This window comes from Pristiophorus japonicus, chromosome 2 (assembly GCF_044704955.1).
Source record: "Pristiophorus japonicus isolate sPriJap1 chromosome 2, sPriJap1.hap1, whole genome shotgun sequence".
NCBI classification, from domain to species: Eukaryota; Metazoa; Chordata; class Chondrichthyes; family Pristiophoridae; genus Pristiophorus; species Pristiophorus japonicus.
Window position 1 is genome coordinate 104,292,482 of NC_091978.1, and position 18,743 is coordinate 104,311,224.

The window sequence follows — 18,743 nt, forward strand, 5'->3', positions numbered from 1 at the left end:
TATATATATGCAGTATCTGGAAACAATGTTTTCATGAAAAATCTAAAGTTCCTTGGATTTTGAAATTTTTCCAGAGCCTTGTTGCCAAATAAAATTCAGAAAAACTATTGTTTCATGGTATCATTAGGAGATTTTAATTGCAAAGTAATTTGCAATCCAGTGGCTGTATTGTGAAAATTTAGAATTGAATGACAGGTAGGTAATACAACCATTGATATTTTTGTTGTAATGGGCCCAATTCTGGCCATGACTTGTATCAATTTTTTTGGAGTAATTTGTTTTTTCTGGCGTAAGTTTAAAAAATGCCATTTTCCCCCCAAAATAAGTCAGTTAGGTACGATTTTTTTTAGTTCAGTTTTTTTTCAAAAGTGAGTGTTCCCAGACACTTACGCCAGTTTTGGCCATTTATATCACTTTGGCCAGCTAAAACTTACTCCAAATCGACTTAGGTCAGTGTATGCGGCCAGCTCTGAAAAACCTTGTGGGCAGTTAAGAAATCGGCGCAGGTTAGTACATTTAAAGCACCAAGACTTACAAAGCACTAAACAAAGCACAAAAATAAGCATTCAATAACAAATAAAAAAATAAAAGGAAGCTGAGGACCTGCACCAAGACTAAACAAACCAAAAAAAGTAATAAGTAATCAATCAATAACAAATAAAAAATAGAAGTCCTACCTTCATGCCAGAATCAATTTTTTTTTTAAAGTCCCCCCCCCAAAAAAACACACTTTCTCCCCCCCAAAAAAATACTCTTTCTTTCTCCCTCCCCCCCACTCCCCACCAAGACACTTTATCTCCCACCCCCCCAAAACTCTCCTCTTCTTCCTCCCCCTGCCACCCCCCACCCCCAATCAAAACTCTGAAGCACAACCATCAATGAATAAAAAATAAAACTGAAGTCCTATCTCTGCCCGGGAACTCAGCGGACCGGCCGGCCGGTGCGGGAGGCCACTCGGCCGGGGATAGGGTGCGGCGAGATTGGGCGTCCCTTCGGCCAGGGATAGGGACTGAGAGCATCTGGTCCTGCTCACAGCCCGCAGGACATGCTGGGAGGGCAGGAGCATGTGCGCAGGTGCTGGCACTGTTTTCGGCGCTGGCCTGTTGCTCCGCCCCCCACTTCACAATCAACGTTACGCTGGGACTCCGGGGACTCAGAGGAGCTGCCAGGGTGGGGCGACTTTTTTCCGGCACCGTTTCCAGCTTGCAGTGCGCCGAAAAAAGGGGTTGAGTAAAATTGAGCCCATAATTTCAGATTACCAGATCTTTTTTATTTAAAGAGGTTAATTTTAACACTGACTAATTATACTTCAATCAGGACTATACTGGAGACTTGCTATATAAAGCATCTTTTCTTCTCTTAAATTAAAAAGATGCTGGAAGGGAATAAACAGCATACAAGAGGCAGTCCTTGAAGAGTTATTACCCGAGGGAGAATGAAATCCACTTACTATTTTATTAACGACAAAGGCCAGTACAACGATCAATTAAAATTTATTGCTAAATAGAATGATATAATGTGTGCCTGACATGTGAAACATTGTATTGTAGCTCACTGAATGTTCTGTTGCACCTTGGCACTGGTGATATCAGATGAAAGTATCACATCCATACTGGTGAATTAGGTGTCTTATGTTTTTCACACAATATGTAGACCAAAATTTTGAATTAAAGGATAGTGTCTTATGTGGACATAACAATTTTTTTTATTAAAAGCGTTTTTGTAACTTAACCTTTTAAAATTTTGCAATTGGCATTATGCTTGAAGGATGAGAAAGAAGCCGTTTGATTGTTCCAGCTGGTATACTACATTAATAGTTTGGTTCCTATGAAAACAAATAGAAACAAAATGTTGCCTCACTTAGCAAATAATTTGAGAAGGGTGCCACAGTGATTTTGCTGACTGATTTCTGCATTTAATTTGTTGTAAGGTCATATAGAAAAACAATCTTCCTGTACAAACTGGACGGGTTGCACTTCAACAGAGCCGGGACCAATATCTTTGCGGGTGGTGGGGGGTTGTTAGTGCTGCTGGGGAGGATTTAAACTAGCTTGGCAGGTGGGTGGGAACCTGAGAGTAGTTTCAGAAGGGAGAGAAGCAAAGCTGGAATTGGAAGGCAGAAAATTAGTAAGCAAGTTTGGAAGGCAGAGGAAACAACGGCTAGAAATTAGACAACAAGGAAGTTTGGCAGTGTTAAATGGTATTTACACAGCGGCGGCAATGGGCAGCGTGGAGGCCCCAACCTGCGAGGGAACATCAACGGCAGGTTGGGACCATAAAAGGAGCGGCAGCCATGGGCAGTGTGGAAGCATGCCACTACAAGGTACAGCGCGAGCTGGTGCAGGAGGGCGACGGCTGTGAAGAGTGATGTCATCAAAATCCAGGTCGGTGATTGGAGCGTGGACAGATACAGCAGGAGCAACGAGGTCAGGGCGAAGGAGCAACGAGAGACTGTGGAAGGACGTGATCGGGGCCCAGGGGAGGCGCGAGTTCAGTGTCAGGGGCCCAGGGGCAGCACAGACCAGCCCACACTGCGATATGTGTGCGCACTAGGTCCATGCAGCAGAACTGGTCTCCAGTTGTCTTGAGTAATCCTTGCCACTGGACCAAAACCTAGCTCCGTCAAGCCCGTGTGGTGGCTGGTGTGCAACGGCCACCCCACGTTAAAAAAAAATGCACGCACAGGCATCTTCCACTCTTCAGGATGTAGTTCGGGTCCTTCATTGAAACACCTGTGAACTCGTCCTTTTTTTTTGGCGTGGAAGCAAGTCATCCTCGTTTTGAGGGACCGCCTCTGATGATGACTTCAATTCAATGACTCTAGGGAATAAGGTAAATGAGCTGAGGGCACAGATAGACACGTGGGAGTATAATATTATAGCTATTACTGAGACATGGTTGAAAGAAGGACAGGTACAGCAGCTCAACATTCCTGGTTTATAGGGTTTTCAGACGGGATAGAGAGGGGGATAAAAAAGGAGGGGGGGGTCGCAGTATTAATTAAAGAAACAATTACAGCTGTGAGGGATGATATGTTCGAAGGATCATCAAATGAGGCCATATGGATTGAACTGAAGAACAAAAAAGGGGCAATCACACTGCTGGGAGTGTACTATAGACCTCCAAACAGTCAGAGGGAGAAAGAAGAACAAATGTGTAGGCAAAAACCATAGGGCAGTAATAGGGGATTTCAACTACGCTAATATTAACTGGGCTAGAATTAGTGTGAACGGTATAGAGGATGCAGAAGGGGTATCAGTGGGAGAGCATGTTGATGCTGGTGATCATAATTCAGTTAGATTTAGGGTAGTTATGGAAAAGGACAATGAATAAAAGTTCTCAATTGGGGAAAAGCCAATTTTACTAATCTGAGATGTGATTTAGCCAAAGTGGACTGGAAACAGCTACTTGAAGGTAAATCAGTGTCGGAGCAGTGGGAGGCATTCGGGGAGGCAATCTTGAGGGTTCAGAGCAAGTATGTTCCCTTAAAGAAAAAGGGTGGGACTAATAAATCTAGAACCCCCTGGATGTGCGTAAGGTGCTCTCAGACGGGGCACGTGAGATCATTGTTAATCTTAACTCTATTTTCAATTTGTGTTGGTAATTTTAGTGGTTTAAGCATCTGAATTTTCAAATCCCTTTGTTCCATTTGACAATTTAGTTTCTTACCGGTTGGATTGGACATGGGAACTCATTGGAACAGAGGAGGCTGAGAGGAGACTTCATTGAGGTGTATAAAATTTTGAGGGGCCTGGATATCGTGGATAGCAAGGGCCTATTTCCCATGGTGGAGGAGTCAATTACGAGGGGGCATAGTTTTAAGGTGGTTGGTGGAAGGCTTTGAGGAGGGGCTTCTACACGCAGAGGGTTGTGGGGGTCTAGAACTCACTGCCTAGAAGGGTGGTGGATACAGAAACACTCACCCCATTTAAAAGGTGCTTGGATGGGCACTTGATGTGCCGTAACCTGCAGGGTTATGGACCTAGATCTGGTAAGTGGGTAACCTCCTGTTGGCTGGCGTAGCTATGATGGTAAGTACTGCAAGGAATCTTATATGGCCAGGGTGATCTCCTGGACTAGTTTCGATTGCCTGGATGGGTCGGAGAGGAATTTCCCCAGATTTTATTTTCCCCAATCGGCCTGGATTTTTTATCTGATTTTTTGCTTCGCCCAGGAGATCACATGGCTCTGGTTAGGGTGAAGTGCGGTGCAGAGGGTGTCGCAGTTGTGTGGGGTGGACTGGTTGGGCTGGATGCTCTTTACCTTTCCGCCATTGTTCATTGTTCATAAGTTTATATGTAACCTTCAGGGCTGCTGCCGAGGGCCGTGTGGCTCTTTGTCGGCCGGCGCGGACATGATGGACCGAAATGGCCTTCTTCTGCGCTGTAGATTTCTATGTTTCTATACATGGTAGGATGAAGAAATAAAGGGAAGCTTATGACAGATACCGAGGGCTCAATACTGCAGAAACCCTAGAGGCAAAGAGAGAGCGTGAAAACATTTTGGCAAGTAAAATCAAGGAAAACCCAAAGATGTTTTAGAAATACATTAAGAGCAAGAGGATAACCAAAGAAAGAGTAGGGCCTATTAGAGACCATAAAGATAATCTGTGTGTAGAGGCAGAAGACGTGGGTATGGTTCTTAATGAATACTTTGCATCTGTTTTTACAGAAGAGAGGAACAATGCAGACCTTGCAATCAGGGAAGATGAGTGTGAAATCTTAGATGAAATAAACCTAGTGAGAGAGGAATTATTCAGGGATTTAGCAGCTTTGAAAGTGGATAAATCCCCAGGCCTGGATGAAATGTATCCCAGGCTGCTAGGAGAAACAGAATGGAAATAGCAGAGGCTCTGACATCATTTTACTATCCTCTATGGCTACAGATGTGGTGCCGGAGGACTGCTAACATTGTACCATTGTTTAAAAATGGAGAAAGGGATAGACCGAGTAATTACAGGTCAGTCAGCCTAACCTCGATGGTGGGAAAATTATTGGAAAAAATTCTAAGGGATAGGATAAATCTTCATTTAGAAAGACACGGATTAATCAAGGGCAGTCAGCACGGATTTGTTAAAGGAAGGTCGTGTCTGACTAACTTGATTGAATTTTTGAGGAGGTAACAAGGAGGGTCGATGAGGGTTGTGCATTGATGTAGTGTATATGGATTTTCACAAGGCTTTTGACAAGGTCCTACATGGCAGACTAGTCACGAAAGTAAAAGTCCATGGGATCCAGGGCAAAGTGGCAAGTTGGATCCAAAATGTTCTCAGCGGCAGGAAGCAAAACGTAATAAGGAAGTCAAGGGTTATGGGAAGAGGGCTGGGAAGTGGAATTGAGGCCAGGATCAGATCAGCCATGATCTTATTGAATGGCGGAGCAGGCTCGAGGGGCCAGGTGGCCTACTTCTGCGCCTATTTCTTATGTTCTTATGTAATGGTTGATGGGTGTTTTTGTGACTGGGAGGCTGTTTCCACTGGGATTCCGCAGGGCTCAGTACTGGATCCCTTGCTTTTTGTGGTATATATCATTGATTTAGACTTGAATGTAGAGGGTATGATTAAGAAGTTTACAGATGATCCAAAAATTGGCCGTGTGGTTGATAATGAAGAAGAAAGCTGTAGACTGCAGGAAGATATCAATGAATTGGTCAAATGGGCAGAACAGTGACAAATGGAATTCAATCCAGAGAAGTGTGAGGTAATGCATTTGGGGAGGGCTAACAAGGTAAGGGAATACACAATAAATGGTAGGACACTGGGAAGTGTAGAGGAACAAAGGGACCTTAGAATGCATGTCCACAGATCCTTAAAGATAGCAGGCCATGTAGATAAGGTGGTTAAGAAGGCATCCAGAATAATTGCCTTTATTAGCCGAAGCATAGAATGAGCAGGGAGGTTATGCTTGAACTGTATAAAACACTGGTTAGGCCACTGCTGGAGTACTGCATGCAGTTCTGGCCGTCACATTATAGGAAATATGTGATTATACTAGAGAGGGTACAGAGGAGATTTACGAGGATGTTGCCTGGACTGGAGAATTTTAGCTATGAGGAAAGATTGGATAGGCTGGGTTTGTTTTCTTTGCGACAGAGGAGGCTGAGTGGAGACCTTATTGAGGTGTTTAACATTATAAGGGACTTAGATCGAGTGGATCGGAAGGACCTATTTCCCTTAGCAGAGAGGTCAACAACCAGGGGGCATAGATTTAAAGTAATGGGTAGGAAGTTTAGAGGGGTTTTGATGGGAATTTTTTTCACCCAGGGAGGGGTTTTTCGACGAAAACGGCAGCGCTATGTGAAAATTAACGTTTGCGTTGCGCTACCGTTTTTAGGCCGAACTTTCGGCCTTTCCGTCTGCTCCGGTAAAGGAGGCTATTCGCAGCACAAAACGCGAGTTTTGTTAACTTTAGTCCATGATCGTTTACGCTGCAATAGAGGCCTTACGGGGGTGGAATTGTAAAAACCATTCATAAAACCCTTAGCTGGAAAATTGCTGAAAAAGAATTTAAAAATAAAAACTTTAACTTAGCTTTTATGCAGGTTTTCATACTTACCACTGGCGGCAGGGCTGTACCGTCGAGTCGGGTCGGGAGAGTGCTGAAAGTACGACACATACGCAATCCGCGTTGTTGCATGTCGACGCACCTCTCCTCAACGGTACTTGGAAGCGTTGCCGCAAGCAGGTACCTGAGGATCCCCCCTAGGTTTTGCGATCGGGTTTTCGCTGCAGAGGATCAAATCATGGTAAAAACCCGGTCGCAAACCTGCCGAAAATCTGGCCCAAAGTGCATTATCTACAAGGCTACGGACCAGAGCTGGAAAGTGGGATCAGGCTGGATAGCTCTTCGTCGGCTGGCACAGACACGTTGGGCCAAAATGACCTCCTTCTGTGCTGTAAAGTTCTATGATTCTATGATTCACAGCTACCTATTACTGATGCAGAATTTTAGATGTGTTGGAATTTATAATTAAATACTGTATTGGTGGTTATAAAATTTATCGGACCTTTTTGGGAGGAAATAAAGGGATAAATCCATGTCTTAAAGCTATTATTCAAAATTTTTAGTGTGATTTTATGCAATCCTTTTTCTCTGAACACAAATATGTCTACCCCATAAAATATGTGATTCCTATAGAGTGTGAAATGTACCCTGACAGTGCAAAGGTGTGAGTGGAAGGCGCTATTGTTGCTGCTGGGAATAATATTAGGAACTGAACACCCCAGATAAACATTACACATTATGTCATCCTCCTATATAAACCAATCTCAGAACTGCAAAATGAACTGACCCAAACAACTTATGTGAAGACCACCTGCCACCGTTTCCTTTCTCAGCTGAAGAAAATTATGACTCGTTAGCACATAACGTTAGCGTTTGGATCCTTATTTAGATGAGTTCCTGGGTATGTAGACAGAACTTAATATTACAATTCAAAAATATAAAGAAACCCAATTAATGATTTGAATATATATAGATGTGATTAGTAGCTCAATAGAAATTCATATTATCCTTAAACCAACTCAGAGATGCCAAACACCTGTAAAATTTTCTTACGATTACTTAATCAATCATGGAAACAAAACACAATTAAATATTTTCTCTCTGGCTCATGTGGAGCATGAGCACTGGCATAGTTTGGCTGACTGGCCTGTTTCTGTGCTGTAAATTCTATGTAATATTGGAACATTTAATTGAGAGTGGTTACAAGCAGACCTATTTAGTGCATGGACATTTACTTGTGTCACTTATTTATTTTCCTCTTCCTCTTTAATTCACCCAAGCCCATTTCATCAATACCCAGATGAAACTGGATGAAGACACTCTTGCTAAAACCTTTCTTGATGTCTTTCCATAGCCTTCCACTAAAGATAGACCAGCTCTAAACTACTATTAATAATTATTGTTTTGTTGTAGCCTGCAAGGTATTACCTGGCCCCTGCTGGCTGCTGCACTCATTTTAGATTGGGACTGTCTTTTAGATATCAACTGTAAGCAATTTAGGTCTTTTTAAAAGTTGAATGCACTCATGTTGAGCACATAACATATAAAGATGGATTATTTGGCATCTTCAGCTTGCCTCAAAACTCTTACTTAAATTGTATGGAAAAATTGATTTTATCTGTGCCCTCTTTTCACTTTGTTATTTCTTCTATAATTCCTGTTAAATAATATGTTTCTGGTGTAACTAATATATTTCTAGCACTTAGGAGAAGTAATCTATCTGTCTTACCTTTTCTATTGTTTTTGGTATTATTCATCTCTTCCCTCTGTCCTTTGTCTATTTTTGGTGCTATAGGTGGTGGAGCAGAAGCCAGTGCAGTTATCCGTTATAGTAAGGAACAGCGGCCCACTACGTTGCCTATTCAACCTTTTATTCTTCACCATCCATTGAGCAAACAGCTTCCCAAAGTCCGCCCAATGCAAAACCACAGTGCATCTTCTGTCTCTTATATGTACAGTATTCCAAGTAGCCAGCTGACAACAAATGAACATTCAACTGGTACATCCAGTTCTTCTGGTGGTATGGTGTCATTGGAAAATATAGCAACAGTAGGCCAGTCACAGAATGGATTCAGAACAGTTGAGAGTGAGAAACAGGGAAACGCTTTTCCCATAAATGAGTACTGTTTACGGAGACCTGTACCAGATGCAATTAGGCCATCACCACTGGGCAGTTACTCACCAGTGAAAAACGATGCACCCGTCTTGCTGAGTGGAGACTCGTCATCTTCTGCTGTTTCACCAGAGAGAAATTATGGTAGCCACCCTCCAAGAAGTAGATCCTGTCCTTTATCTACTAATCTCCTTCCAATACTATCATCCCCAGCAAAAGTTGTTGCTTCACCTAACAAAAGCCACCTTCAACAGATCAGAGATGAAAGTAAGGAGGAAAGAAAAAGTCCCAAAGCGGCTCAGAAGAAAGAGCAAGGATACTTTCAAACTGCACAGAACTCCAGCTATTGTTCCCATCAAATCGTATTACCAACATCAGCTAACATAAGAGCAAATGGTGTCAGCAGTCATCTGGACCATCAAAGAGATAACCGAGACAGAGGTGGAAAATCAGCACTCCTTAACCACGTGGCATCGGGCTTCACTGCTGGTATACGTCTGACCTTTCTTCTTAAAAATAACACAGTGGAATGCAGATGTAATAGCTATAATCTGAAATACTTCATTGGATTATTACCTAGCTCCAATCTTAGCATTTAAATTATTTACCTAATGAGAAACCAAGCTAATCTTTTTAGAATTTGACTCAGCAGCTTTGGTGATGACTTGCACTGCCAGGATATCAAAATAAATAAAACTACCCTTCTCATTTTTTCCAAAAGAAACAGAATACTGGTCTTAACTACAATGGTGTTTGATATATCTCCGTTTTTGGAGTTAAAACAGCAAAGAATCATATGAACATTTTGGCAGTCAGGAACAAGTGCATTTTAAATGTGATTGCTTGGTTTCTCTCAAAATGGACATAGTGCAAAATTAATCCAGGACTGCAGCCATATGAAATTGAGTCTCAAAATCACTGATTTTGTCTGATTATTTGTTGTTCTATCTTGTCCAAGAATATTTTTGGTTAAAAAATGAATGCTAATGACTTCATTGGGGGATGTTGGATTATCTTTGCAGACCGATAGAGCAACAGAGCTGTGTTAAGACAAGCTTAACAAGACAAGCTGGTATGAGCTTCGAGGCATTCTATGTTGGTGCATTGATTTTAATTCATTTCTCTCTGACCACTGGTTTTAAAAATTTCTCCATGCCAGTTTTCCTGCACAATGTAAAAAAAAAACAGGAAGAAAAATAAAACAATATTAAAAACCTTAAACTATAATTCTATATTATTATTATTATTGATTTTAAAATGATTATTGATCCTTCTTTTCAAGAGCCTTTCTATGAAGCAGAACAAGTACATTTTGAATTTGAAAGCATTAATTTCCCAATTGGATTGTCAGGGTTTTGTGTTGCTCAGACCTGCTAATCTACAGCCATTCTTAACCAAACATTGTACTTTGGAGACAGCTTACCCATTTTGCCCCATTTTGCTGATTATTCGGCTGCATTGCTAGTGGTCAGAGAAGTTATTGATTTAGATTTCACCCCCATTCATCCTCAAAGTATTTGCTGAAAGAAGCAAGGGCCCCAACCTGGACAGCAGCGGGTCTCGTAGGCGGATGGGGATGGGTAGGCGGGGGTGTGGTGGTGAGTTTTGGTTGGGAAAGTTCAGGTTTCTCTGCATGCTGCAGGGCTTTGACATTATTTGACAGCATTTGCACATCACGTCTATCACATTCTCATTTGTAGGTGAGATTGCCCAGTTCACAGACATCTTCACGGACTCATCCATGTTTCATGTTTTGAGCAAAGTAGGAAACTGGTGTTCCAGCCTGTCTGCTATAAAGCAATGACCTTTCAGCCAGATACCGGCAGAGGTATTCCTAGTTACTGGTGGTAATTGTAGCTTACTTATCTGCAGAATTTTTATGAAGTTTCATTGGCATCAAAATTTGGAAGGGATCACATTTCTCATGGAAGAAAAGAGGAAATCCAAAGTAAAAATATATGTGGATTAAAAAATAATTTTTATGTTGTGAAGCAAATGTAATTTTCCAGTCATTGGAAGAGGATCTTTCAAAAGAAAGGTACCTGAAAAGGGGGAGCAGGAAGTAAAATTCGGGTGCTTCAAATCTCAGGTCACTGTAACTACGTAAATAATGTTACTAGTGTATGTATAACTCCAGCTCAGGAAGCTAATGGAATGGTATCAGGACTGATTATTCTACAAACTGTAACCACTTATTCTCATTATGTTGGCTGATGTAATTGAGTGACTAATCAGCTTGATGCAAAGGTCTTGTATTAGAGAAAAGCTCTTTTGAATATTACTTAAGCATTCTAGAATATACAGTTTAATTCACTAAATCTCTCTTGCTCTTCTATGTTTTTCATCTACTATGCATTCTAGCTAATCACCTTTCACCTCTGACTTTGAAATGGAGGGAATATCGCAGAAGAAATCCCCTTGGTCATGACCGTATAACAGGCTTTGGCTGTAATTTGGAGCCTAAACAGTCAGGTCCTGGATTGACCAAGAAGAATGGCTATCTGGAATTTTCCGGCACAAGTGGTGTTAACCATATTCGCTCAAGGCTATATGGTGCAGTTCTGTTTTGTGCTTTCAGAATATGTAACAATATAGTTTGTAAAATTTGATATTTATTTATTTATAGCTTCTGTCCCAGTACCTTTGCTTAGTACTTTTCTACACTATTTTTCTTTCTGCCTACTATATCTGTTCAAATAATATTTTTGGAAATTAGTTTCATTCAATGTGTACATTTTAACATTGCGTCATGATAATGTTTTTGAAGCTGAGAAAGAAATATTTTTTAAATGTTTGAGGGATTGTTAAGACTGTTACTTCTGGTTTGGGTGTTGATGCAAATGGCATTTTGGCAAGAGTTACTACTTGTTTTAAGTTCTGTAAGATATAATTCAGGAGTAATAGTCAATCTCACAATAGTAACAGTGTCAGCCTAGGCAGATCAGTGGCCCAATAAACAGATGTACCAATGTGCTACTTAGGGCACAGATTCATGATCATGATTCCTCGAACATGCAATTTCCTGAGTGGAGGCAAAAAGAAAGATAGTTCCACAAGGAGATGAAGATAATTATCAAGCAAGTTACTCTTGGCAATTTCCATGTTGCTCCAAGTCCTCAGTTACAAACTGACAATGATGAATGTTCTGGAAACTGATACGCACGTTATCTCTCAGCTAAAGAATAATTTAGGGAGAGAGAATACGTATGACTGTTATTACGCAAGTCCTTAAGGAACTGGTCACAGTAAGCAGAAAATCCTTTGGATATGAACTACCGTTGTACAATACAGTCCCCATCACTTATACCAGCCACAATTATCGCAGGCAGCCACCAGGACCGTTGAATTCAATTACAAAGGTTCTGATATAAACACATTAAATGCCAGCTATTTCAGCCAGTTGCAGATCTAACAGAGGTTGTGATATTGGAGTATGTAGCTAAAGACAAGATATAGGAGGTGGAAGCTTTGTCATTAAATATTAATAATCTTCCCTTTATCATATTCTACATTTTACAGGGTCGGCACTCTTACAGCTTGGAATATTAATATTACAAAATACAGTAAAGCCATTTACAAGCATGGTTACAATTAGATTCAAACAATAAGGAAAAACTGATATTCTGAAAAGAAAACAAAAGCATTTCTAATTAAAAAGAATATTCAACAGTTAAAATTTCAGTAATTTCTGAGTGGCTCTGCTTATGAAGTTTTTGTATTGAATTGATTAGCTCAAAGTACTATAACAAAAACACGCAATACTGAAATGTTCTCCCTCACAATTTACCATCAACTTCTTATAGCGGGCAAATCACATTAACACGAACACAACAGCTGTACAACATTGGATTCTAATAATTAGCTTAATTGCTTTATTGCATCAGTTTACAAACATACAAAAAAGCATAGGTAAAGACCAGGTACTCCATTGAGACTGTTCCATCCTGGCATGCCATAACCTCTGCACACTACGGTCCCCACTTCCCATGTCCTAGGTGAAGCAAAGAACCTTAGTCCAATTTAATTCCTCAACAATCCCTGAAGCAATCAGGCAAGCTCCTGGAGACCACAGTGACAACCCCGAATGGCCCACATACCTTCTATATGTAGATATATTGGCCAATCTCAGAAACTCATCCTTTTGAATGCTTGCAGCATCTGCACTCGCTACATGTGCCGGCAACTTATTCCAGAGGTATGCAAAGAAAGCAGTACCTCCGAGCATGTAACCTAGTTCTATGCTTTCGGAACTTATATTTATGTCTCCTGATACTCCCTAAACTATTCAGCTCAAGTAGCTATCTACTTAGATCGAGTCATTATTTTAAAGACCTCAATTAAAATCTCCTCGAGATCTACACTTTTCGATGAAAAGCTATCTTAGTCGATCGTGATAGCTGGAAGTAATTAATCTACATATTAATCTAGTGGCCCCTCTCTGAACCTTTTCCAGGACTTCTTTATTTCCTGTTGTGTGAGGATACAAAGACGAGGTACTGATGCTGAAAGGATAGAATTTCGAGTATATTTAATTGTCCTGGCAATTTTTGTTTTGACAATAGCCTGTGGCATTGGTCATGGACCTTCAACAACATATGCACTATTAACCCCAGGTCCTTCTTCCACTCAGCAACCTTAAGCAGACAACCCTGCATGGTATCAATATGATTAGACTTGCCCCTACCCAAATGCATGACACTATTTATCTGTATTAAAAGACATCTGCCAGATATGGGCCTATTTGTTTATCACATCTAGATCCACCTGTAATGTATTTTAGCACCCCAACATAACCTTTCAGGTAGTTTCCCCAATGCCTTCATCCAGATCATTGATAAAGATGATGAGCCACTGCCCTAACACGGAAATATCTTGAGCATGAACATTTCTAATGCTGCTGAGTTCAATTGTACATTGCATGTCACTTAAATCTGTGGGTAAAATAGGGTACGCAGGATATCAGTGAATTCTGGGATTGTGGTGGGGCGGGGGGAGATTGAGTTTGGTTGGAGAATATTTTACAAAGTATGTTATTTGATTGAAAAAAAATGGAATTAAGTTAGTTATGGTTTACATAATATGGTCTTCCTTATTGTAGGCCAATCTGTGAAGCAACTTCAGAACTATTACAGTGATTTCTTTCCGGATTATTTTTCACTGGCTGAGAAACCCCCTGCTGAGTTCTGTTTATCACCTGACGGAACCTCCGAAAGTATCTCCATCGACTTGCTACAGAAAAAGGGTAAAAGTCAGCTTTTGATATTAGCAATATTGCATGCACATTATTGAAAATAGCCAAGCTGGGGATATGCACAACTATTTTAAATGTAATGTTTTTAAGGTATAGCACATTTCAGATATATTTATTAATGTGTAGAACTCTCTTATTTGACCAGATTCCAAAAATTAGCATGTTAAGCATTTTATGTGTTCGCCAAGTTACATTGGTATTTGGGCAATCATTTCTACACAACTAGTGTGTGAAAATTATGTCATTTTTAATACATTTTCAATCATTTGGTCACAAACTAAAGTATATGCCAAGCATTGTAAACTATAATCTGTAAAGAAATTCAGCTTATATGTTTTAGGCCAATAGTCTGATGGCTTTACAATTCCTCCTTGCCGTACATTTTAAGTGAATGACACCACTGGCAGCCCAAATATTTTACGTGGGTACTGTGCAAGGAAACAAATCACTACAAATTTAAATTATATAGATTGAAAAATTCTAAAGTTGGAGGTTTGTGTGACCTGTAGTATTTAGTACAGTACTTGTCACATGAGACTTTCGGTTCCAATGATGATTACAAGTGAGTGTATTGAAAAGAATTTCAGTTTTATTAAAAAAAACAGCAATATAAGAGCTGACGATATGAAATCCACTCATATATTTTTTGTATTATGATAGGTCTTGTTAAGGCTGTAAATACTGCTGTTGATCTAATTGTAGCACACTTTGGAACAAGTAGAGATCCAGGTGTAAAGGTAAGATGTATGTACTAATGGTTTAATGTGTCTAAGGTCTGATTTGGTGTGTTCCTATGCCATTTAGTAATTTGTTTAAACGAAAATTGGAAAAAAAAGTAACACAGCAATGTTTTATCTCTTCTGCCAGCAACTTGTTTCCAACATTTCAACTTTTTTTGGATTGTTACAGTCAATTGATTGTTAGCTGCAGTGAATCAGCCAAATCTTTATTGTTGCTGAAGAGAATCATCACATTGTTTGCGCCTGCAATCTCTGAATGTTTGTTTGTAATCAGGGTAAATTTTCTGTGGCTTTATGGTGCTTGAAGCATCACTAGTAGCGTGTGTGGGTCAGAATATTAGATCTTTTAGGTCTTTGATCTTGCCTGCTTTCTTTTGTGCACCTAATAGCCATTTCTACCAGCAAAACTGAGTCCCTTGTTGTGGGCCTGTGGAACCATTGGGAAATTATGTAAATTAGGTCCAAACTGGATTTGACCAGATAGACCCTGTTGTGAGGATTGGGCAGGTTAGCGATGAAATGAAGGATCATGACAAATGGAGAATACTTGCAAGGGGTGCCATCTTGATTCCAAACATGCCTTCCCCAGCTTCTAGGGCACAAGGAGCAAGTGCCATCTCCTCATAGGTGGTCAGCTGCTGCAGGAGCACTGGCCTTGTCCTGCTCTCAGTCACTGCCTATGACTGTGGCCATTCTTGACCTGTAAACAAGCACGTTGATAAATGTTAGTTTGGTGAATGAATGATGGGCACAGCACCACTATACATTGAACACTTCCCTTGTTTGCCCAGACCCCATTCAGTAATTTTCTTGTTGCTCTTCCTGTCTATTCTCTTATGTGAATGACCTCTGAAGAGCTCTGTGCGTGTCAACATGCCATGCTACTTGTGTACAGTTAATGTGTGTAGCACCACACAATGTGCAAACTTAGCAGGTGTTTACGCAGAAAGTCCAGCAAATGGCTAGTTACATTGGGGTTATGACTTTATGAAGGACAAGTATACATGTATGCTTCAGAGAGTACAATTACCTTGGCACTTCTTCTGTGGTTGGAACCAAGAGCTGTTTGAACTTTTCTCCAGCATGTCTTGCACAATGATGGGCTTCGCTTGATTTGAAAACAATGTGGCCAAACTCGTGGGAAGCCAGAGGATTCGAAAATGTTTAAAAGCCAGCAAAGAACGACTAAAAAAAGTGATAGAAGGGGAAGATAAATTATGAAAGTAAACTAGCACGAAATATAAAAACAGATAGTAAGAGTTTCTACAGGTACATAAAAAGGAAACGAGTGGCCAAAGTAAATGTTGGTCCCCTAGAGGATGAGACTGGGGAATTAATAATGGAGAACAGGCAGAGACGTTGAACAAATACTTTGTATCGGTCTTCACGGTAGAAGACACTAAAAACATTCCAATAGTGGATAATCAAGGGGCTAGAGGGAGGGAGGAACTTAATACAATCACTAAAGAAGTAGTACTCTGTAAAATAATGGGACTAAAGGTGAACAAGTCCCCTGGACCTGATGGCTTGCATCTCAGGATCTTAAAAGAAGTGGCTGCAGAGATGGTGGTTGTAATCTACCAAAATGTCCTGGATTCTGGAAAGATCCCAGCGGATTGGAAAACTGCAAATGTAACGTCCCTATTTAAAAAAGGAGGCAGACAAAAAAGCAGGAAACTACAGACCAGTTAGCCTAACATCTGTCATTGGGAAAATGCTGGAGTCCATTATCAAGGAAGAAATAGTGAGACATTTGGAAAAGCGTGATTCAATCAAGCGGAGTCAGCATGGTTTTATGAAAGGGAAATCATGTTTGACAAATTTGCTGGAGTTCTTTGAGGATGTAATGAGCATGATGGATAAGGAGGAACCAGTGGATGTAGTGTATTTGGATTTCCAGAAGGCATTCGATAAGGTGACACATAAGAGGTTACTGCACAAAATAAAAATTCACAGGGTTGGGGGTAATATATTAGCATAGAGGATTGGCTAACTAACAGAAAACAGAGAGTCGGGATAAATGAGTCATTTTTCCGGCTGGCAAACAGTGACTAGTGGGGTGCCGCAGGGATCGGTGCTGGGTCCTCAACTATTTACAATCTATATTAATGACTTGGATGAAGGGACCGAGTGTAATGTAGCCACATTTGCTGATGTTACAAAGATGGGTGAGAAAGCAAATTGTGAGGAGGACACACAAAATCTGCAATAGGATATAGACAGGCTAAGTGAGTAGGCAAAAATTTGGCAGATGGAGTATAATGTGGGAAAATGTGAGGTTAGCTACTTTGGCAGAAATAATAGAAAAGCAAATTATAATTTAAATGGAGAAAAATTGCAAAGTGTTGCAGTACAGAGGGACCTGGGGATCCTTGTGCATAAAACGCAAGAAGTTAGTATGCAGGTACAGCAAGTAATCAGGAAGGCAGATTGAATGTTGGTCTTTATTGCAAGGGGGATAGAGTATAAAAGCAGAGAAGTCCTGCTACAACTGTACAGGGTATTGGTGAGGCCACACCTGGAGAACTGTGTGCAGTTTTGGTCTCCGTATTTAAGAAAGTATATACTTGCATTGGAGGCTGTTCAGAGAAGGTTCATAGAAACATAGAAACATAGAAAATAGGTGCAGGAGTAGGCCATTCGGCCCTTCTAGCCTGCACCGCCATTCAATGAGTTCATGGCTGAACATGCAACTTCAGTACCCCAATCCTGCTTTCTCACCATACCCCTTGATTCCCCTAGTAGTAAGGACTTCATCTAACTCCCTTTTGAATATATTTAGTGAATTGGCTGCAACAACTTTCTGTGGTAGAGAATTCCACAGGTTCACCACTCTCTGGGTGAAGAAATTCCTCCTCATCTCGGTCCTAAATGGCTTCCTCCTTATCCTTAGACTGTGTCCCCTGGTTCTGGACTTCCCCAACATTGGGAACATTCTTCCTGCATCTAACCTGTCTAACCCCGTCAGAATTTTAAACGTTTCTATGAGGTCCCCTCTCATTCTTCTGAACTCCAGTGAATACAAGCCCAGTTGATCCAGTCTTTCTTGATAGGTCAGTCCCGCCATCCCGGGAATCAGTCTGGTGAACCTTCGCTGCACTCCCTCAATAGCAAGAATGTCCTTCCTCAGGTTAGGAGACCAAAACTGTACACAATACTCCAGGTGTGGCCTCACCAAGGCCCTGTACAATTGTAGCAACACCTCCCTGCCCTTGTACTCAAATCCCCTCGCTATGAAGGCCAACATGCCATTTGCTTTCTTAACCGCCTGCTGTATCTGCATGCCAACCTTCAATGACTGATGTACCATGACACCCAGGTCTCTTTGCACCTGCCCTTTTCCTAATCTGTCACCATTCAGATAATAGTCTGTCTCTCTGTTTTTACCACCAAAGTGGATAACCTCACATTTATCCACATTATACTTCATCTGCCATGCATTTGCCCACTCACCTAACCTATCCAAGTCGCTCTGCAGCCTCATAGAATCCTCCTTGCAGCTCACACTGCCACCCAACTTAGTGTCATCCGCAAATTTGGAGATACTACATTTAATCCCCTCGTCTAAATCATTAATGTACAGTGTAAACAGCTGGGGCCCCAGCACAGAACCTTGCGGTACCCCACTAGTCACTGCCTGCCATTCTGAAAAGTCCCCATTTACTCCTACTCTTTGCTTCCTGTCTGACAACCAGTTCTCAATCCATGTCAGCACACTACCCCCAATCCCATGTGCTTTAACTTTGCACATTAATCTCTTGTGTGGCACCTTGTCGAAAGCCTTCTGAAAGTCCAAATATACCACATCAACTGGTTCTCCCTTGTCCACTCTCCTGGAAACATCCTCAAAAAATTCCAGAAGATTTGTCAAGCATGATTTCCCTTTCACAAATCCATGCTGACTTGGACCTATCATATTATCTCTTTCCAAATGCACTGCTATGACATCCTTAATAATTGATTCCATCATTTTACCCACTACCGATGTCAGGCTGACCGGTCTGTAATTCCCTGTTTTCTCTCTCCCTCCTTTTTTAAAAAGTGGGGTTACATTGGCTACCCTCCACTCCATAGGAACTGATCCAGAGTCAATGGAATGTTGGAAAATGACTGTCAATGCATCCACTATTTCCAAG

The 18,743-nt window shown here is 41.0% G+C and overlaps 1 protein-coding gene across 7 annotated transcripts in view; it reads left to right on the plus strand.

Annotated features, from left to right (window-relative positions):
• Nucleotides 1-18,743, plus strand: part of rusc2 (RUN and SH3 domain containing 2) — a 254,883-nt gene that overhangs the window by 181,179 nt on the left and 54,961 nt on the right. For 5 of the 7 annotated variants that reach the window (XM_070868526.1, XM_070868518.1, XM_070868544.1 and 2 more), the window contains 4 exons: nucleotides 8,299-9,105; nucleotides 10,978-11,169; nucleotides 13,715-13,858; nucleotides 14,528-14,604. In XM_070868526.1, coding sequence (XP_070724627.1) covers nucleotides 8,299-9,105; nucleotides 10,978-11,169; nucleotides 13,715-13,858; nucleotides 14,528-14,604 — 1,220 coding nt within the window. The remainder of the gene's footprint in view (nucleotides 1-8,298; nucleotides 9,106-10,977; nucleotides 11,170-13,714; nucleotides 13,859-14,527; nucleotides 14,605-18,743) is intronic. The other 2 variants (XM_070868563.1, XM_070868571.1) reach the window with 2 other exon arrangements.